The sequence below is a fragment of the Opisthocomus hoazin genome, chromosome 26 (genome assembly GCF_030867145.1).
Source record: "Opisthocomus hoazin isolate bOpiHoa1 chromosome 26, bOpiHoa1.hap1, whole genome shotgun sequence".
NCBI lineage: Eukaryota > Metazoa > Chordata > Aves > Opisthocomiformes > Opisthocomidae > Opisthocomus > Opisthocomus hoazin.
Window position 1 is genome coordinate 5,857,993 of NC_134439.1, and position 21,861 is coordinate 5,879,853.

General features: G+C 62.7%; 1 protein-coding gene across 14 annotated transcripts in view; it reads right to left on the bottom strand.

The window, feature by feature from the left end:
- The window catches only part of SRCIN1 (SRC kinase signaling inhibitor 1), an 84,365-nt gene that overhangs the window by 48,793 nt on the left and 13,711 nt on the right, over positions 1 to 21,861 (bottom strand). For 5 of the 14 annotated variants that reach the window (XM_075443464.1, XM_075443462.1, XM_075443468.1 and 2 more), the window contains one exon: positions 2,124 to 2,407. In XM_075443464.1, the coding sequence (XP_075299579.1) occupies positions 2,124 to 2,407 (284 nt within the window). Of the gene's footprint in view, positions 1 to 2,123; positions 2,408 to 5,700; positions 6,137 to 13,131; positions 13,308 to 13,546; positions 14,010 to 21,861 lie in introns of those variants that run through there. The other 9 variants (XM_075443459.1, XM_075443470.1, XM_075443472.1 and 6 more) reach the window with 6 other exon arrangements.

Here is a 21,861-nt window from a genome sequence, read left to right on the forward strand (position 1 = left end):
AGATAATTCCAGAATTGAGATCACTTTCGCTTTATGAAAATCCTCCAAAGCTAAGCAGACCCCGAGTCAACACGAGCTCGATGTTTTTATAGCTGCTGCTCAGAAAAAAAAATTCAAAAGTCTTTAAGCCATTGTAACAATAAGGGAAAAATTCCCACTTATTTACCGGGAAATATCACTCTGCAGCTGGAAATGTCACTGCTCCATCCCGCAAGCGGCAGCGCGGGGATGGACCACGCACGCTGTACGGCCCCCGGCCCCGCTCGCGCCCACCGGGACGGCAAAGCCGCCACGGATCACCAGCCCTGAGCCAAAATCTGGCTGCTCGGCCAGTGCCAACCACGGCAGCTGTGCAGGATTTGGCCGCTGCCCTTTGCGGCCAGCCACGAGCTTTCCGCAGGGAGAGGGGCCGCAGAGCGGGGACCCCCGGGTGCTCCCCGACGCAGCCTCGCCGGGTGACGGGGGGTGCGAGGCGGGCGGCAGCTCGGAGGAGGCAGCGATGCTGCCGCTGCGGCTGCGTCGGCGCGGGCGGCACGCTGGGGCCCGGGCGGTTTTCCTTACAAAGCTGGATTTCTTTCCGCCGCGCTAGGTCTGGGAGCCGTCGCCTCCGTCCCTTGGGGAGGCCTCTAGTTGGAGATGATCTAAGATTTCTTTCCAGCCGCTTCCTCCGGCTGCTCTGCGCTCACCCTCCCCTGTGCCTTCTTATAAAAGTGCCTGTTTAGGTGGGGATTTATTGCTGCCCCGATGGCATCACCAGAGGAGGAGCGGTCAGGGCTCCCCAGCGTTCTGGGGTGCTGCCTGACCCTGGGGGCATCCCCAGGCATGAGGGATGGATGGAGTCCCCCGGGATGAAGATTGTCCCTTGGGATGGATATTGTCCCTGGGGTGGATGTAGTCCCTTGGGATGGATATTGTCCCCCAGGGTGGATGTAGTCCCTTGGGATGGATATTGTCCCCCAGGATGGATGTAGTCCCTTGGGATGGATACTGTCCCCCAGGATGGATAATACCCCCGGCACCATTCAGCCCTTGGTCTCCTCCGCTTGCAGCAAGGGTGCCCAGACGTGTCACCCGCTGCCCTGCTCCGAGGACCAGCTGGTCCCTGGGAGAGGGCTGAGTCCCTGGGGAACCGGCAACCCACGGGCCATCGCCCCGTGGATGTGGGTACCGAACCCCGGGTTCCCCTTGCCCGTCCGCGTCCCGCCCCGCGTAGCCAGCAGCGCTGCGGTGTTGTGGGGGTCCCGTTAAATGCTGGAGAGCCCCGAGGCTCGGCGGCCTGGCGGAGATTTCAGCCCGTGCCCACAGCAACAGCCTGCCCAAACCACAGCTAACACCAAGCCCTGACCCCCAGCTCCACCGCACGGACACCCGGCGACGGGCTGTGCCAGGGACGTGCCACAGAGCCGCAGCCAGGCTGGGGGCAAGCGCCAGGGCGAAGCTTTGCCTGGGCAAACTATTTATTTAGACCTTTTGTACCATGGGAGCTATGGCAGGGAGCTGGGAGGGGCTGCAGAGGCGTGGGGAGCCCGGACGAGGCTTGCGGGGTTGTGCAGCGCCGGGCACGCAGCAGGGTTTGCAGACACCAGCCCGTGGGTCAGGCAGCCCCTTCCCCTCCGAGGTTGGGGTTTGCAGCCCAGTCGAAACCCACTCAGACCTGTGCCCTTGGCAGGGCAAATCGGGGGTGCCAGCTGCCCCCATGGCCATCAAACCCACCCCTCCGCATGTCCTCGGCATGGAGAAACATCCCGCTCCTCCCCACGGCTGCCGGCAGCCAGCGAGATGCAGTCCACCCGCACGCAGGGAAAATCCAGGGCTGGGGGGTGCTCCCCCCTGGGGCTGGGGGATGTTCCCCGCCTAGGGTGGGGGATGCTGCCCCCCGGGGCTGGGGGATGCTCCCCCCTGGGGCTGGGGGATGCTCCCCGCCCAGGGTGGGGGATGCTCCCCCCTGGGGCTGGGGGATGCTCCCTGCACGGGCCTGGGGGATGCTCCCCCCTGGGGCTGCTGCAAGCGGCCACCCATCGCGTGCACCAGCCAAGCCCCCGGTGAGCCTCTTCTCCTCCGGACAGCCCCAAAGGGCAAGATGGGGTCCCCGTCCCCCCGCACCCCGAGCAGACGCCCCTCACCTGGTCCCGCAGGCGCTCCTGCTGTCCCCGGAGCGCCAGCGCGTGCTGCGGGTACTTGTTCTTCAGGTGGTCCATGAAGGCATCCCGCTTGCGCTCCATCTCCGACTTCTGGAGGCCGGTGAGGGCTTCCAGGCTCTGGGCGGCGATGACGGTGTGCCGGCGCTCCGAGGTGTGCACCAGCCCTACGTTGGAGAAGCGCCGGGTGCCGTTGCCCAAGGTCCGGTATTCCCGCGGGTACTCGGCATCGTCCGCCGAGATCATGTGGGTGCTTGTCCTCTCGGGATCTGCACGGGGGGGAGAGCAGAGCGGGGTCAGGGCCGGCCCCGGGGTGCCCCGTTGCTATGGGGCGGAGGTGGGGTGCTAAGATTTGGGGACGGGGAGGGGGTTTTAAGCTTGAAGTTGTAGCTGAGCCTAGCTGGGAGCGGCGTTATCCCTTCAAGGGATGCAACCAGTGGCTTGGTGGGTGCAGGGTTCGTCCCCCTGCGATGGCAGCGGTGTCCCTGCTCCCGGGCATGGGGCTGGTGGTGGCCGTGGCTGGATGGGGCAGGGGGCAGCAGGAGGGGTGGAGGGGTGCCACGCCACCGAGACCGTGATGCTCAGACTGAAACATGAATTAAACAGCGTTGGGTCATTAAAATGGCACAGACAAGACGCAGGAGCCGGGCGTCGCTCCGGAGCACAGACAGACGAGGGGACACAGACACACGGACGAACCAAAAAGAAAATGAAAAGCGGAGCGGGGGGAGGCTCGTGTCTGCCCGTCAGCGCCTGCACTATGCCCCATCCCCTGCCTGCCGGAGACCCCCGCCGAGGGTCAGCCCCCCGTCCTGCGGCCGGGCTCCCCGGGGCCAGCCCAGCCCGCGGGCACCCAACGTGGGCATCGCGGGGATGCTCTGCCCCGTCCCAGCCCCCGTGCCGGGTGGGCAGAGCGGGCAGCCAGCGCAGGCAGGGGAGCAGGCAGGCAGCAAGGCGGGAGGGACTGGTCCCTTTGCTAATCATTCATTAGCTGCTCGTTGTGATTTTAATTTCCCGGGAAGTTGTGCCAAGTGTGCACGACGCGAGCGGTACCGAACCCCTGGAAGCCCCCGCACACTGCCAGCGCCCGGCACCTCCGCGGTGACTGCGGGACGAGGTCACCCCACGGCCCCCAGCCCCTGCCCAGCCCCAAGAGGCACCAAAACCCACCCCAAAAAACCACTTTTGAGGGTCTCGTGCCATCCGAGCCCGTGTCACACAGCCCTGGGCCAGTCCCGGCCGCCACCGCCGTGCCTGTGCCGAGGCCCCGAGCTGTCTTTGCCACCGCTAACCAGTTTGGCACCCTGCAGCGTGTGTGTTGCAGGGATTCACCGCGTTAAGGCTTTCTTTTCTCGCTCACCATTTAACCTTGATCCATTATTTATCTCCCTCCTTGTCTTTTTTTCCCCTCCCTTCCTTCCGAAGCTCCTGTTAAGCAAATCATAGAGGGTTTTTCCTTTTCCCTTAATTATTTATCAGCCCAACATATTAGCTTTATATCATCCGATTGTGTTATTAATGTAGGACAGGACTCCAGCATGTGCTACAGGCACAGCTCCTCGGCTCAAGGTCGGGCAAGGGGGTTTGCCACGAGCCTGGCAGGGACACCATGCTCTCAGCAAATGCCACGGGGACATCCTTACCCCCGCCAAAGCTTGATTCCCCCTTTCCTCCTCCAAAAACCAGACAGTCCAGCTCCTGTCCCCCACAGCTCCATCACCAAGCGTGACCTTGGCCAGGGGACGATCACCCCGGTACCCAGAAGTCAGCAGCAGAACATGAGCGAGAGCTGAAGCTCCCGGGCCCTCCCCACCTCGCTGCTTCGCTCAGCCGGGTCCCCACCTCGCCGCTTCCCATAGCTGGGTCCCCACGTCACCGCTGCACGGGGGAGGTCGTGGCAGCACATCGGTGATGTGCAAAACACCCCGAGATCCCCCGGAAAAGTGGCACAGGAGAGACGTCAGAGGGGACACCTCGGTCCTTCTGCCGGCAGAGGGGCTGAGAGCATCGTCCCGGGGTCCCCGGGTACCACCAACTGAGGAGCCTCTGCTGAACTCCAGCACTGATGGGAGACACCGACGGAGCAATTCCTCCCGTGCCACCCCGCTGAGCCCCCGGAGCTGCCTTCCCACCTCTCCTTTCCCACAGCAGCTCACCGTCATGTCTGCTTTTCACTAAGGGTTTGCTGCTACCAGGCAGAAGACTCCTTCTTGCCCTCGGCCGGTCGCTCAAGCGCTTGCTCTGCGATGGCAAAGCAGTGGAGACTTGCTGGGGGGCTGCACCCAGCATCTGGCACCCTTCACAGCCCTGGTGTCAGGGGCCCATTGGCAGTGCCTGGACGCATCCTTGGAGCTCTCAGTGCTAGGGTGGAGGAGAGTGGGAGCGGGACCCCGGGCATCGCCCCGGTGCTGGCTGGGCACCCAGCGTGGCCCGTCCCCACCAAACCAGAGTGCCACCAGGACTCCCAGCCTCATTGCATCCCTTGGGAATGGCAAATCCAGGAAGGCTGTGAGAAAGGGGTGAGGGGGCACCCCGAAAGCCCCCAGCCACAGCAGGGACAGGGCTGGGAGGAAGGAGCTGCAGCTCCTCTTCCTCAGCAGGAAGAACAGCAGCTAGGAGGCCTCGAGCCGGAGGAAGGTGCAGGGATGGGGGCTCGTGGGGTGTGAGAGGCTGGTTCCCTGCAGCTGCCCCCACCCGTCCCGGGTCTAGCAGCCGTGGCTCCTTCCCACCCTCCTCCTCCTCCTCTCGCTGCCGAGCCGCGCATCAGCATGCAGCTCCCCTCTCCCTAATTACACGCTCCGAGAGTGGAACGCGCCAGCTCGCTGCCTCTCTGCTGACTACTAAAAAGGATGATTTGAAAAGCCCTGCACAATCTGCGCAGGGGTCAGAGCAAAGCTGGACGCCGTTGGAGGCTCTTCCACCCCTGGCTGCGCCGCATCCGCTCCCACATCCCTCACTGGGCTCCGGAGCAAGTGGAGGGGTGGCAGCCCCAGCACCACGAACCCCGTGATCCACAAACCCCACTAAGGCAGGAGGAGCAAAAGCCACTACAGAGACGCATGTGCCTGTCCCCACATCGGCCACCTTTCCCCTCCAGACACCCCAGCCCAGAACGAGCAGACGCCATTCAATAAGGGAAAGGCCAACAACTTGGGTATGGGGGTTCCTTTGGAAAGGGACCTTAAACCACCCATGGCCCTGCTTCCCTGGCACTATGCATGAGAAAAGGGTGTTAATCCTTCCCTCCTGGCCTCACCCCAAGGGGACAATTACATCCTGCCCCCCAGAATCCCCCTACCGAGTCGTTTCTCTTCCCCCAGTGCAGGGACCGTGCAGGGATGCTGGAGCAGTGGTACCCACGCACGGGCTGCCCCGCTGCCAGCGACGGCAGCAGCAGATCCCTGGAAAGCGCTTCCCAGCTTTGCTTCCAAGTAGGTCACTGGGGTGGGAGAGCCGGTGGCCGGAGCCTGCCCAGGGTCCCCATCTCGGCACTGCCCCAGCCCAGCCAAGCGGGATGTCCCTCCGGACGTGCCCCCCACGCAGGGACCACCCCATCGCTTACCCGCGGGCACAGGACAGCTTCCACGGCGGCCGGCAAACTGCTCCGGCGGGACGGGGGAGGCAGCCCCCAGGTCTGCAGGGGCTGAAGGTGGCTCCTTGGCCGGGCGCAGCGCTCCCACGACAGCCAAAATCCCACGGTAAATCCTGGCAAGCCCCTCTCGGAGCAGCGGGGGGGTAAGGGAGCGTGGCTCTCTTTGCCGATTCATCCATCCATCTTCCTCACCCGCCGGCAGAGACGTCACCCGTGCCGGGGCCACAGCCCGGGCTCCTAGCAGGATGCGGCCATCGCCTCCTTTCCCAGCAGAGCAGCGGCACCAGAAGCACCGGAGCCCAACCGCGCTTCGGGTGATGCTCTTCAGGACCGACGCTCTGCAGCCCGAGCGGCAGCTCTCCGCCAGCTCCCTGCTCCCTCGCCGGGAGACGGGGGTGGGAGAGGCCCCCCAAAACCTGCCGCGTGCTGCGGGCGCTGCCCGTGAGAGCAAGGTGAGGTCGGAGTGGCCGCAGGGTCCACTCGGATCCCCCCACCAGCAGCTTGGCGGGGGTTTATCATAGAGAGGATCTTTCAAACACAGTTTATTACTGCAGTTTCATAAATCTTCATGAGGCAGCCAGGCTCACGCGGGCCGTGAAAGCAACGGCAGTTATCGGAGCATGAAAAATAGTCCAAGAAAGCAATTGTACAAAAAGGGGCGAGGGGAGGGGAAGAAGCAAGTACATTTGGGGAGAAAGGGAGGCGAAAGAATAGAATCCCCTCGGAGCGATGCGGCTCCCCCGCAGCCGGCCATTAAGGCAGCGGGAAGAGCGGGATGCAGTCGCCTTCCTCCCGACGGCTGCGGCTGCCGCACTGCCAGCCGCTGCCTGCCCAGCACCCGAGGAGGCTGCTCAGCACCCAGAGCCCAGCTCGGCGCTAACCCCTTCCCTGCCACGCTGCCGCCGAGCCCCGGAGATGGGAGCCGGAGCTGGGAAGGGCAGGAAGAGCCTGCACTGCTCCTTCTCCGGCTGCGCTTGTCTCCTGCCCTGCTGCGTAGCCGACCTCGGGGGGGGGGGACCCCAGAAATACCCCCAGGACCTGCTGGGGTGAAGAGACCTTCAGAGGCATTGCTGCCTGGGGGGTCTCCATCCCTGGCTTGGCCACATTGTGTTTGCACTCATTCTGGGGTGGGGGCAGGGTGGTTGAGTGCCCCCCGGGACCAGCCCCAGGCTCCCACCTCACGCCCGCGACGGGGCCAGCAAACCCAGCCAAAAAGCACCGGGAGCTGCACAGCAGCTGGCGTTCTCCTACCGAAGCCGTGCCCAGGAGCAGCGACAAGGCAGCCGACACGCCGCGGGCACCCAAGAACCCTTCGCCCACGCCACCACCTCGCAACAAACGGGTCCAACTATCACCAGTGCTCTGCGCAGGCTCGTTTCAAATCAACCCGGAGAGAAATCACAGAATCCCATCATGGCAGGGGCTGGAAGGGACTTCTGTGGGTCACCCAGCTGAGACGTGCCCAGGGCACACGGCTCCTCTTCCCGCAGAATCACAGAATCACAGAATGTTGGGGGTTGGCAGGGACCTCTGTGGGTCACCCAGCCCAACCCCCTGCCCAAGCAGGGTCACCCAGAGCAGGCTGCACAGCACCGCGGCCAGGCGGGTCTGGAATATCTCCAGAGAAGGAGACTCCACAGCCTCCCTGGGCAGCCTGGGCCAGGGCTCCGTCACCCTCAGAGGGAAGAAGTTCTTCCTCGGGTTCAGCTGGAGCTTCCTCGGCTTCAGTTTGTGCCCGTTGCCCCTTGTCCTGTCGCTGGGCACCACTGAACAGAGTCTGGCCCTGTCCTCCTGACCCCGACCCTGCAGACATTTAGAGGCATTTCTAAGGTCCCCTCGCAGCCTTCTCTTCTCCAGGCTGAACAAGCCCAGCTCCCTCAGCCTTTCCTCGTAGGAGAGATGCTCCAGTCCCCTCCTCATCCTCATAGCCCTGCATCCCTGGGCTGCGGATGCCCCTGTCCCGTGGGGATGCCGGGAGCGGGGCAAACCCGGGGTCCATCCCAGCAGGTGAATGGGGAGGTGGGAGCGTCTGCACGCCCTCCCCACACCTCACAGAGAGCCGGGCCAGGGATACGAGGGGTGAAAGCTGATGGGCAGCTGGGCTGAAGCTTCCCTGCCATCCTCTCGCTCCTGGGCTGATGGAGATCCAGCACCAAACTGTGTGGGAAAAGCCAGACGATGCCAAGGCCACCCATGAGGGACCATTAACATCCATCCCAGGAGAAACCTCCCCCATGCCCTTGCTGTGCCTGCAGCCCCCCGGGAGCTGGGGGATGCAGCTCTCCCATCTCCTCACCCCCAAGGGTCCCTCCCCGCAGCACCGAGCTGCAGCTTAGCCCGGGCTCAGCAGCAGGCAGCAGGCTCCCTGCTGTGCCTTTCGCTCCCGAATTCAAGCGGAACCAGGGAAAATAAAACACCACCCGCAGACCATTTCATCGGGAACTTCCCAGCTGGGTCAGCGCAGACTCCACGGCCCCGCTCCGTCGGCACCGTGGCCAGGACGCTGCCGGGCTCCTCGAAGGCTGACAGGGGCACGGTGCCCGTGCGCGGCGGCAGCCCGGATGTGACCCTGTGGACCTGGCCCTGCCTGTCTCCAGCCGCTACGTGCCCTGGATGCTGCCTGCACCCTGCCTGCACCCCACTAGTGCCAGCCCTGCTGATGCCACTGGAGCTGCGCCGGGACGAGGAGCCGGTCCAGAGCCGTGCAATGTGTGTCCCTGTCTGGAGCTCAGGGCGGTCCAGCTGGCATCACTCTGCCACGCTGTCCTGACAAGCAGCTCCTTTACTCTGGAAGCAGAGAAACAGCCGGATAAATTCCCATGTCATTGTCAAAACCCAGACTGAAGGAGAAATCCCATCTGGCCAGCCGTGTCAAAAGCAGCAGCTACTTTGCACCTTGCCGGGTGTTATCACACCCACGCACGAACATGGAAACCGGAGCTGAGTTCACCTCCGAACTGCCGCGGGCAGCAGCACCAAGTGCAGGGCCAGCACGCCCGGCTGCTCACTTCTTGCTCAGGATCAGGACCAGCACCCGCCTGCCCAGAGCCCTGTCCCCACATCCCTCCTTTGAGACGAGGCACACGAGCCAGGCTGGCCCCCATGCTGTCACCCAGGGAAGGGGGACCCGACACTCCGAGGAGCTCCTCCAGCCTTGGCCGCCTCAGCCTGCAGCTCCCCGGGGAGCTCCCTGCCACCACGCTGCCTGGCCCCTGCCCGCTTGCACCACGGGCATCCCACTGGAGCAGCTGAAAAGCAGGAACTGGCCCCTGTCCTTCCTCCTCCTCGCACTCTCTCCTGGGCTCAGCCTCTCCCCAGGACCTCCTGCCAGCTCCAAGCTCAGAGCCATCCCTACCGTCGCAGGAGGGCAGGGACCGGAGGGGACAGCATCGAGGCAGCCCTGTCCCCGTTTTCTTGCCCGATGGCAGACAGCCTTGCGGGTCCAGAGGCTGCTGTGATGCTGAAGAGCAGGACCCAGCGGGGTGACAACCGGAGGGTCTGTAGGTGGACAAGCCTTGTGTGACTGATTTCACCTCGTGGCACCGAGCTCAGCAGCTGCCAGAGCTACAAGTACCAGGGTGAGCTCGGGGGCTCCCGACAAGAGCGGACCCTCCTCCTCCAGTGGCAGGGGCCAGGTCGCTCCGGGCGCCTGTGGCAGCACAGATGTGACCTGACCTGTGCCACCAGCCTGGTAAGAAGAGCTCGGACACCGTGGTGGTGGGAAGCATCAATCCCCACTGCAGTGGAGGAAGAAAGGAGCTGCCCTCGCTTAGGCAAGGGAAATCAAGACGGGCAGAGGGTGAGCTCGTGGAGAGCGAGGCAGCAGGGGAAGGGTGTCTCACGGCTGGGAGACCTGGGGCAAATCTTTCTCCTGCCACCAGCTTCCTCCCCGACCTTTGGCAGGAGGCTGAAGCCAGTGGCATCCTCTGCATAGAGAGCATCCCTGCCCAGGGCAGAGCCTTCCCCGCTGGCGACCAGAGGAGAAAGGAGCCCCACATGCCTTGGCAAGAGGCTGTGTCCTCAGCTGGAGGGATGGCACAGCGGCTGGGGAGATGCCAGCAGCTTGGGGACATTGGATAAAAATAAAGGAGAGGAGAGGACGGACAGGACCAGGCTCTTCACAGCATAAACACAAGCCACATTGTGGTCTCGTCTCCCACCCACGTGGCAGCAGCGATTTGAGGCGGCGCAGCCGGCATCCTGGCAGCTGGGATGGGATTAGCCCGGGCAGCGCCAGCCAGGGCCGAGCCTGGGGATCCCCCTTGGCCCCGGATGGGAAACTGAGGCACGGCGCTGGGGGAGGACAGGCTCTGCCCCAGAGAGAAGTATGTGAGGGAGCACGGGTCCGGCTGCGGATGGGGATGCTGAGATGCGAGGGGGTCAAACCCAGGGTCGGAGCAGGGGGAAAGCACGGGCAGAGCCGCATGCTGCCCTCGCTCCCAGCGCAGTGCCCTGGCTGGAGCACTGCTGAGCACCTCCCGAAAGGACCCGGAGCTTTCCCAGCACCTTGGCAGCGCCCGCTGACTCCCCCAGCACGCCGAGACAGGCGAGCGCAGCGTCTGCCTCCGCGCAGGGCGCGCGTGGACGCGGGGCAGCGACTCACCCGCAGTCGTGCAGCGAAGCGCAGCCAAGCCCCCCCCCCCCCCCCCCCACGCTCAGCCTCGGGGAGAAGCCTTGGGACGACGGCAGCAGGACCTGGGCCCCCCGAGCCCCCATCACCTACAGAGCTGCTGTCTCCATCCCCCCCTCGCCTGCAGGCAGGTGAATCCGTGCTGCTCGGAGAACCCCCCGCACCCCGAGGGTCTCGCTGGAGGATTCCCAGCACCGACCAGTGCCGCAGCTCAGGAAAAGCCCAGAAATACAGCCCCCCCCCGCACTGCACTCCTGCAAAGCTGGGTCACAGAACGGGTCCTGAGCACCCCCACCTTGAGCTGCTCGGGAAATCAATTCCAATCTATCAGGCATCAGGAAAGCGACAAACTGCCCTCTCCAGACACCAAATCGATGGTTCCTCTGAGCGCAGAGCAGAGGGAGGGAGGTGGGGAGAGGTGCTGCGGGGGGGAGGACAGGGAGCGTGGGGGGGTGATGGTGGGGGGCCAGGTTCCCGCTGCGAGCGAGAGGTGGGTCCAGTTGGAAGGCAACTGCCCCCAGATCGGCTCGCGACGCGGCAGAGGGCAGGGAAGACGCGCGCCCGCATGCTGTGCAGAACCACTCCGGGGATGGAGCAAAGGGGAGAACCTGGGGGAGCGGGAGGCTCGGGCTCCAGCCTTCACCGACAGCCCACGGTGGCACGGATCTGCTCGGCTGGAGGCAGGATCTCCCCCGAGCCCTGCGGTCGGGGCTTCGGAGTCGTTCCTTACTCTCCTCTCACCACAAGAGCAAGAGGGCAGAGGCGTGGGGAGGCTGTGGAGCCGGCCGGGGGGCGAGGGGAGGGCTGGAGAGGAGGAGGAGGAAGGTGGGCTGAAGGGGTCACACACCAAGATCAAAAATCAATTCCCGACAGGACCCTTTCTTCCTCTGATGAGACACGGAGGGAAGTCACTAAACAGAGCAAGGCCACCAGGATTGCTTCCATGACAGGAGAAAGGCAAAGGAGTGGCACGGTCTGGCGGCGGCAGGGGGTCTCCATGGCAGGACCCTCCAAGCCTGGCCCACAGCCACAGGCAACTGCGAGATTACAGCCGAGAGCCGGGCACCAGCCCACTTGCCGGCTGCGTCCCGCTCTTGGGGACGGCCACGAGGGACACACGGCGGCAGCCCGGGCGTCACCACGCCAGCCTGGAAACGGAGCCAAGATTTCTTCGGAGAGCTTGCGATCGACGGCAGAGACAACGCGCAACGAGTCGAGGGAGAGGAAGGCTGAAGGATGAAGTAAAGCTGCGGCGCAGGGGAAAGCACGGGGGCAGAGCGGGCGCTGGCCCTGCCCGGCGCGCAGCGATGCACCGCCCCAGCCCCGCGGTTCTGCTAAATGCACTCGGTGCAATTTTTCGAGCGCGCTCATCGCTTCCTCTCATCTCCTGCCATCAGCGCGGTCGTGCTCACCGCTCGCTCGCCGGCGGGAGGCCGAAGCTGCCTGACAGGAGCTTCGACTACGCGCTGCACCTCATCAAAAGCAAATTCATCTGGAAGAGCGTGGCGGGGCCGAGGGAGGGAACCACCTCTCCAGCATCCCCGCCGGGAGGGGAGCTTGGAAAAAAGCTACTACGGGAAGAACTGAAGCCAAACCCGCTGCTTTCCCAGCCCTGGCCCTGCAGCCTGGGGTTAGAGCCTCCGGCAGAGCAAAGAGCTCAAATCAGAAGAAAATGCCCTGGAGGGGGGTTTTCCCAGCTCGGCATCTCGGGGACCACGGGGATGCAGGGAGGGCTACGCCGCGCTCAGCCCGGCACAACACTTGGCTCGTCTCTGCCTTGGCACGGGGGGACCCAGCTCTTTCGAAGACTTGGCTCCTGCTGCCTTCGCGACGTGCTTGGATGCACAGCCCGGAGCTCGGCGGCTCTGGCCACGGCAGCAAGCCCTGCGCCCGCACCTTCCCGCAGCCTCCGGGCAGGGTCTGGGGGGGCTCTGCCTTTCTGGGGGACTCCTGCCAGGAGATGGGGTGATGCTCTGCTCCGGGAGAAGCTGCTTTGGTTGCTTCGAACCAAAGGAATGTTCCAAACGGGGTGCGGAGAACAGACCCTATTTATAAGCACACAGGTAGCACGTAGGTGGTTGGTCACAGCCTGCTCTACCAGCCTGGTTAGTCACAGCTAGTTAAAAATCAAAAACGCTGAAAAAAAAATTCTCAGATCCACGTCTAAAGCCTGTGAGATGCAGGAAAGCGCACTCGGGATTTGAAAACGTGGGGTGATGTCTTCTGGGGCTTCACTGTCAGCCTGACCGCGGCACAGGGATGCTGCTGGGATGTGTCCCCCCTTCCTCTGGGCACGAGGACACGGAGGTCCCCAGTCCCCGCAGGGCTCCCTGGCTGGCACCGCACCCCCCGATACAGCCGACCTCGGGGTGGGATGCTGCGGGTCACACCAGGACAAGGCCACCAAGCCAGACGCCATCCCTCCCGACCCTGCTAGCTCTGAGCAAACCCTCGTGCCACCTCCTGCCCTTCGTCCCCCCCGCTGGGGCCCGTCGGAGGGAGAGCTACAGCCCCTCCACCCGCAGCCCCTCCACCCGCGCCAGTCAGAAGCTGTCCAGGCAGCGAGGTTTAGTCAAGCAAAAGGAGGGCAGCAGCAGCTGCCTGCAGCCCTGCCTGCCTCCTCCCACCAGCGCCGGGCACCCAGCCCAGCCCGCGCCATCGCCCACCGGGGCAGAGCCCACCTGCATGGGCTGGGACCGTCCCCGAGGGGCCAGCATCACCCGGGGCCTCCGGAGCCCGCGTCCCCCTCCGTGTCCCCCCCAGGTCCATACCCACGAGCAATGGAGTCAGCCTGTAGTCCCCGGGCTCGGCGGGTCTCTCCGGCTCCCGCAGCCTCGGCAGTGCTCTGGGGGAAGCGCCCAAGGGATGCTTTGCCCAGCGAGGAAGCATGGTCGCACCCAGGCAGCCGAGAGGAAGCAGGAGACTGCTCGGAGCACGGCTCCAAAATCTGTGCGACAAACACACGCACCTTATCGCATATGTTTAAACCAGATTAAATATGGTTTTACTAATCACTTGGCATTTAAAGCAACACGCCGTCTCTGTCGAGTTAAATCTAAGGAGACGTATCGAGTTGCATTAGCTGTTTATGTTAATTAAATACAGAATCGGTTCATTATTAAACATGTGTGCAGCGAAAGCGCGCAGCTAGGTGGATTGTCACCGACCTTCTCACACGGCACTGACCTCGAGGAAGCCCGCGTGCAGCGATCGGTCGGCGTTCAACCGCGCGGCGACTGTCGCCTTACATCCAGAGCCGAATCCTCCGCGCGGGGAAGCGGAGCCGGAGCCTTGCCGGTGCACGGAGTGGATGGATGCGGGAGCTCCCGAGCCGGCGGTCTGCTGGCACCCGGCTCCCGTCGCCCGGCGGTCCCCGCTCCTGTCCCCGAGCTAGCGAGGGGCGCAGGGCCGGCGGCCAGGCAACGGGGCTGTCTCCATGGCTGACAGTCGCTGCCCCAGTTTCTCTGCCAGAGGCCATCGCATCCTCCCGGCTCCGCGCCAGCACTTTTGCTCACATCCTTTTCCCTACCCCGGCAACTGTTCCCCCCGCTCGGTTTTATTCCTCCGCTCCGTGCGGACGTCTGTCTCCCTTGCTCTCTTTTCTGGCGTTTCAGAGCTCCCCGTGGGTCTCTGGGTATGGTGGTTTTTTTTTTTTTCTTCCTCCTGAAATGTCAGTGTGCCCCCTCAAACACATCACATGGGCTGGGAGCCAGGAGCCAGTGCACAGCCCTGCACAGTCGTCAGCGCCTGCAGATTGCTGCTCTGCCCCCTCCCCGCCCTGCCAACGCAAGGGCCCGGTGGCAGCGGCGTGCCGCGGGCTGCCGGCGTGCCATGGGCTGCCGGTGCTGCTCATGGAGCCCTTCCCGTGCTCCCACCCCTCCCCGGGTGCGAGGGGACCAGGGCTGCTTGCTGCTGGGGACACGAGAGGCTGTTTGCCTCCCCAGTGTCACCGAGCTTCTGCAAAGGTCTTGTCCCCAGGGACGATGCTCGATCCTGCCCTTGACCACGCTGAGCCAAGCCAGGTCACAACCTGCTGCGGGAGGGGTCTTGTACGGGTTGCAGAGACCCTTCCTGAAGCTGCCCAGCAGCCTCCCCGGCTGGGCTGGCCCTGGCAGGGGCTGACGAGGTTACCCCGAAGGAGGGAGGAACAGGCAGCAAAGACCTGAGAGACGCCAGAGGTGCAAACCAGCTCCTCTTGGTCTATCCCATCTAACCAAGACCATCACTGCGCCCACATTTCAGGGTGTGTTTACATCCCTCTTCCCCCAGGGTCCTGGAGGAGATGCTGACCCAGCCACAGGTACCCCAAAACTCAGTCTTACCCCAACCCAAGGCTGCCCTGCAGGACCACGACCCCCAGCACAGCCCTGCCCTGCCAGGCTCCCGTCCAGCCCAGCCGCCACCGAGCAGCACCCGAACGCTGATGCAAGACCACAAAGAGCAAACCCTGGCAGCCCCCCGAGCAGCAGCAACACCAGCAGCACCTCCAAACCACCCACACATGCACTTACAGGGACACTCACACCCTGGTCCTCAGTCATAATTACGGGAGAGCCGAGAGCTGCGTTTCTACCTGCCCAAAGCATTAAACACCCAGCTGCAAGCACCACAGCCTCAGCATCGCTCTGAGAAACCCAGCTGGCGCCAGTTCAAAAACCCACCAAAGAGCACTTTGCAGCTCAGCTAGATGGAAGCCAATTAAACTCCCTTGCTTGGAGAAAGACAGCTCCCCTGCTCGGGAGACGGCTCTCCGCTGCCTGTCTGCACGGGGAGCTTCTCCCGACACCACCGGCCCAGCAATCCCAGCTAACGGCTGACGACGGCGCGTGCCCTGCCCAGCTCCCATCTCTCGTGCCATAGGGCCCCACCTGCCTGGCTCCTTCCCACCTTTTCAGGTCTCTCCCCTCTTTTCCAGTGCTGGGAAGAGGCTTTGAACACTCACCCATTCTTCCTTTGTCCCGCATTCCCGGTGTTTCTCTCCAGCCAGCCTGCCCTGCTGCCCCAGCTCGTTTTGGCATCCCCAAGGTTGTCTCATGGACTTGCAACAGCTCGAGTCTTGAAACCGTAGCCCAAACAGACCTGGTGGGAAGTGCTGTAGAGCCCAGGAAACCTCACACCAAAGACTCGCAGGTAGGCTTTATCCTCATTTTGCAGATGGGGAAACTGAGGCATGGATGGGGGCCTGGGGAAGGGGACGCAGGAGCATTCCTGGCTCAGAGCCCAGCAGTGGCAGGGCAAGAAGGGAGAAACTGGGAGCTCTGAGCTCCCGGCTGGAGCCCTTCCAGGCTCTCGAACTGCCGCAGCCGTGAGTCACGGCTGGCACAGGCAGGCAGGATCCATTGCACGCTCTGCCATGACGACCCCCAAAAAGCCTGCTCCTCTTTGCTGAGCAATTCTGGAGAGCACTGAGTGAGGAGGCTGGGCTGGCTCCCGCACACCACATGCACAGGGTGGGCTTTTCCCCCTCCCTCCTTTAGTTTGGGGCTAAGGGCATCTGCCCCTCTGCCTTTACATCATGACTGCATTATCTGTAGCCTGTGTATTATCTGTATTGGTGCACCAGCCGGTGCTGGGCCAACGCCGTGGGGAAGAGGTAGGACTTGTTCCAAGGAGCTTAGAGTCAATACAGGCAATGCAGATGGGAGGTGAGAGGTGAGGAGACACGACCAAGGACAAACGGCAAGTCAGTAGCAGGGCTGGGAAGCTTGCCCAGCCCTCCTGCGTGCTGGGACCCGGAGCAGCAGGGAAGATGCACCCTCCTCCCTGCCACGGGGACAGAGCGGGGATGCTAGAGCTGAATCACAGAATCACAGAATAGTAGGGGTTGGAAGGGACCTCTGTGGGTCATCTAGTCCAACCCTCCTGCCGAAGCAGGGTCGCCTACAGCAGGCTGCACAGCACCTTGTCCAGGCGGGTCTTGAATATCTCCAGAGAAGGAGACTCCACAACCTCCCTGGGCAGCCTGGGCCAGGGCTCCGTCACCCTCAGAGAGAAGAAGTTCTTCCTCATGTTCAGACGGAACTTCCTGTGCCTCAGTTTGTGCCCATTGCCCCTTGTCCTGTCACTGGGCACCACTGAAAAGAGCTTGGCCCCATCCTCCTGACACCCACCCTGCAGATATTTGTAGGCATTTATAAGGTCCCCTTGCAGCCTTCTCTTCTTCAGGTTGAACAAGCCCAGTTCCCTCAACCTCTCCTCATAGGGGAGATGCTCCAGTCCCCTCACCATCCTCGTAGCCCTAAGCTGAAGGCCTGGGGGCACAAGGAGGGTGTAGTGAGAGGAGGATGTTGTGCTGGAAAAGCAAACACCATCACTGCTGGGAGCGAGGATTAATTGTCCTTCCTGCTGATCCCTGAAACCTGGCTCACTCCCACAGTCCTGCTGCAGGGAGGGCCAGAGGATGGGGTGACCTTTTAATTCTGATTGCTCTGCTGATGAGGAGCAAATAAGCATGATTGCAGTTTGAGAGCTGCTCAGAAGGGCCTGCCTGAGATCTACTGCTGTCTCACACCCACCGTGCTGATGGTCCCCACGCTCCTGGGCAGGACGGCAGCACCCGTCCCCCGCTTCACAGGGAACTGAGGTGCCGCAGGATGGGGCAGGAGCCGAGGGCAGCACCAAGCACCCAGGTTTACCCCAGGACCGTTCCACCACCTCCCTCGCTGCACGGACGGCGGGTGTCAGGCACCACCCAGGTCCCACCAGCATCACCAGTGCCTGGCCCTGCTGCACCAACACCAAGGAGACAGTCCCCTGCCGTCACGGTGGGAAGGGACATCATCACCTACCCCTGCACCCCGAAAGCGCAAAGGCAAACCTCTGGTTTTAAATCCAAAGGCAGATCTTCGCACCGTGGGGCTTTCAGAGGCTGTGACTTCCCCGCAGCGCAAACCTGAGCTGGCACGGTGGTGACAAAAGCCACTTGTCCTTTCAAAAAGCCCATTGCAAGGTGACTCCTCGCCCTCACCGGGGCCGGGATCGGCCGGGCAGAGCTGCTGCGTGCCTGCCAGACAATTCCCAGCGAGAGACTGGTAAAAGCAGCTAACACACCGGGGTAGGACTTCTGCATTTACACCTGCAAAGCCAGACATGGTTTTGCTCTCAGCAGCTACCCAAGGAGCTGTTTCCAGACAGCACCAGCACCTGAGGTGCCTGCGAGGGAGCAGGATGCCCAATGCCCGACTCCGTGCCCCCTCTCCAGTCGCTGATGCCAGCTCTGGGGAGGATCACGGTCTCGGCACCGGGCAGCGCTCTCCCCTCCACACACCACCCAGCTCCTCCATCCTACCTCTCCTTGCTCCTATTTAAGCTGTAAGCTCTTCAGAAACACGATTGCTTCTCACAATGCCCGTGTAGAGCCCAGAGCACAAAGCAGCCCCGCTCTGCCCCAAAACAGTCATCGGGTGGGAATCCAGCCACCTTCCCCTGAGCCAGGATGGACAGAGCGGCTTTGTGTCTGCACTGGAACAGCCTGCCCAGGGAGGCTGTGGAGTCTCCTTCTCTGGAGATATTCAAGACCTGCCTGGATAAGGTCCTCTACAGCCTGCTGTAGGTGACCCTGCTTCGGCAGGAGGGTTGGACTGGGTGACCCACAGAGGTCCCTTCCAACCCCTACCATGCTGTGATTCTGCTCACTGCCGGGCTCGGCACGCGCAGTCTATACAGCAATATTCAGGCATGCGGTGCCCTGACCCGCTGCACACAGTGGGTCTCTTGTACATCATCCAAACGACAAGATATCGGGGACAGACCGAGCGCTCCGCTCCCGGGGCGGGCGATGCTGCTGGGGAGCGGGCAGCGATGCCGAGCTCCGGTGCTGGAGGAAGAGCAGGGATCTGCCACGCTGGAGGAAGAGCGGGGACCTGCCACGGCCAAGGCTGCTCAGAGAGGCAAAGAGGAGCTAACTGGGAGTGGAGCGACACTGAAGGTCTTGCAAAAAAAACCCAAGCACGCTGCAGGCGGTTTGAGCCGCCCGTGCGATCGATGCTCAACATCGCCTGCGCGCTCTGTGCCGGGCTGCTGGGCCTGGGTTCAGCCCCTGTGAGTGGACGTGCCCCGTTCCTCGTGGCTGGGGCGAATGGGATGCCAGGTTTGAGGTTTTCCTGCAGCAGTCGGTCTGTCCATCCTCATGAGCACAGGCATGGACAGACAGACAGCCTTTCCCTGCTCTCAGCCCGGTGTTGGAAGCATCAGGTGGCCAGAGAAGGAGCCTCCGCTGCCAGCACCCACCCAAGCACGACACTGAGCTGCTGAGCCGGGCAGTGGAGAGCTGATGGGAAATCGGTCTCTGATGGGGAAACGCAGCTTTCCTGTGCTTGAATTCCCCCCCTCACACAGCAATGCCCGGTGCCGGGCCAGAAAAGACCACGTCAGGACCCGAGCTCTGCCTCAAACCAGAGGAATTGGGTGGCCAGTGGCTCTGGGGACTGGGAGCGTGGGTCAGGCTGTTCAGACCAGACCTTCTCCCAGTCCTTGGGCTGCAGAGCACCGGCCTCGGGGCAGCTTAGAGCTCCATGGGCAGAAAGACCTTTTCCAGTTCAGCGGCCGGTGATTGCACCGTATGGCAGATTTGCTATTATCAGGGGAGGAAAACAGATTTTTAAAAAAAAAAAAAAGAAAAAAAAAATCCATTGGAGACCTTTTGACATCACACGGCTAAACGCATTTCACAGTTGAAGGGCCAGGGAGCGTAATTTCTTATTAAACTCAGCCAGCTGATGGCGGATAAGTTCTCAAGCAATAACAACTCCTTAAACCCCGGCAAGAACCCGGAGGTGTCAAGGCAGCTCAGAGGATGGCTCAGCCTCCTCGGAGGAGCAAAGGGAACGGAGCTGCGGGAGAGAAACCGGGGCCACGTGGCTGCTCCGGCTGCCGAGGCTGCAGGCAACATCTGCCGAGGCTGGCATCGCCCGGGAGCGCTGGCAGAACCCATCACGGATCCGGGCCGGGATGTGCCAAGTGGCGGCAGGTGGAGCCGATGGAGGACTTGGCACCGGGAGGGCCCCGCCACACGCTCCCGTCCCCGCCAGCCTCCCACGGGGACCGGTGCTGCCGCGCGTCGGGGCTGGGCTCCGCTCACAGCCCAAGCTGTTCCCGCGGCCGCCCCAGCACCCGCTGGGCGAGCCCGTGGGGCTGAGGCTTTGCTCCCCAGCTGGCGAGGAAGCCAAAACCCGCCTGGAGAAGCGACAAGCGAGAATTTGTTCCCCAAACGGCACAACCTGAGCGATGCCTGGCAGCTCAGCCCGGCCCCGAGCTGGCGGCAGCAACACCTCCCGGGCCAGGCTGGCACCCGCAGCGCCCGGCTCCCACCCGGCGCGTGGCACGGCACCAAGCCCTTCTGCGCTCGCGGTGCTTCGGCCCCCTTCTTTGCTCACTTTCTGAGCGCAGATGCGGCAAATCCCACTCCCCGCGACCGGATTCGGAGCTGAGCCTTGTCCCATCCCTGCTGGGGGGGGGTCACGGGAGATGTACCCCGTTCTGCATTAAAATAACGTCCGCCCTGAGACGTGAAATACGAAGGGACGTACGCCAGGGCCAGCTGCAGCAGCAGTTTGTGCAGGTCTGGGTCCTGCTCCAGGTCCCTGGAAGGAGCTTCCAATTTTAGCTCTGCGGAGAGCAAGCATTCCCCTGCCTGGTGAAAGCGTCAGCAAGGGCAGTGCTGGGATTTGGGGGGGCCACCAGCTCCCTCCTCCCCGGTGCATTAGGTGGGGAGCAGGTTGCCCAAGTGCCACAGATGAGGTTTGTGACTCCTACAACCTTTCGGCATCGACCAGCTGTGCCAGTGCCAAACCATTTGTGGCTTGTGCTTCGGGCGCCCGGGGGTAAATCCGCAGGGTGGGGTAAATCGGGGTGATCGCACCAACGCCTGGGTGCTGCACCCATCCGGATCGGCCGACGATGCTGCTGCTTACGGAGCCAGGCTGCTCCAGGACAGCTGCGCCAGAGGGGAAGAAGTCGCCTGGCTTAGATCCAGAGGAAAGAGATAGGGGTTTTTTTAGCAATTACTTTGCAGGACGTCAAAAAAACCACAAGCGAGCATCCCTGGCGTGGGGACTCAGCGATCCTGGCTGCACCCAGGCATTTTGGCAGCCACCGGCTCCTCGTCCCGCGGCAGCATCACCCCCTTGACACCCCCACGCCAGGTCCCCCGTCACCTGGGGACCGCTGCTCCCCGGTCGATCGTTCTTTCAAGAAGGGCCTAGTTGACTCTGATTTAAATCAAAGCTCTGTTAGCTACAGTGCTATTACCACTGCCGAAAACGGTAACTAAATGGCATTTCCCCACCGCTCCATTTATATTTCTGTGCTCTTTACCCATTTGTAAACTGCAGGAGGGAACAATTTAAGGCATCTGAGTGAAATGCTTAAATTAACAATTTACAAATAGCTTAATTGAGGTCCTGGTCTCTCTCTTCCTGAGCAGAAGCTGCTAAATGATTCTGAATCATTCCCATCTATTCGTTCTTGTGCTGTGAATTACAGGCCCTGGACTACAATAAAGGCTTTTGGCTGGGGGTACCCGTCACTTCCACCGAGCGCGGCTGGCGACAGACGGCCGGAGCCACGGACGGGCGCTGAGAAACCACAAACCGTGGCGAGAAACGGGTGAGCACTGCAGGAGCCGAGGGTGGTCGATAGAGCTGCCTCTAGCCGAGGGATGCTGCGGGGCTTGTGGCCATCCCAAGGGCTTTACGTGGCTCTGAATGAGGGGCTGAGGCTCAGCCAGCCCCTGTCACCCTGCACGGAGCGGGGCTGGGATGCCACACACCACCTGAGAAAACAGCCGGTTGAAGGCAACAGCCAGTTCCCCAGCAGCAACTTCAAGCCCTCGTGCCACGACTGCAAACCCCGGGCACGGGGCTGCACCCTGTTCCTCACCCATCCTTCCCAAAAGCTGGTTCCCAGCACGGGAGGAGAGCTGCTGCCAGCAGCCGTGCCCGGGGAGGGATGGCGGGGTCCGCTCTGCCCGCAGCCCGCACTTGCTAAACCTCTCGCTGGCAGCCAAGGACACTCACGTCTGCATCAAACTACTCAGCTCCCAGTCTAATTCTGGCACAGCAGACAGTAATTATAGGTACATCACCGGCGCTGACAAGTCTGGAGCTCGTCAGCCTGGTACCTGTCAGCGCAGCGCTGCAGACGCCCCATGGGGAGCCCTCTCCCACCCTCTCACGGCTCTATTTTGGGGATCACTCGGCGCTGCTTGGCCCCCAGGCACCCCCCATTACACCGGGGCACATCCCACCGCCACCAGCCCCATCCCTCTCCAGGCACGGGTCGGAAAGGCGTCTCCATCACCCATGGGTCTCCACAGCCCCACACTATGCCCAGGAGGATGCTCCTGCATCTGCCCCGGGTTTGACACTGGGATTTCACTGGACTGGGTGAGGGATGGGCATCTGCTACCTGCTCCCGGCATCTAGGAGAAGGGTGCCCACGGTCCATGCACTGATCCTGGCAATGCCACCCAACCAAGGGGGGAACAAGCCAGACTTTGTCCT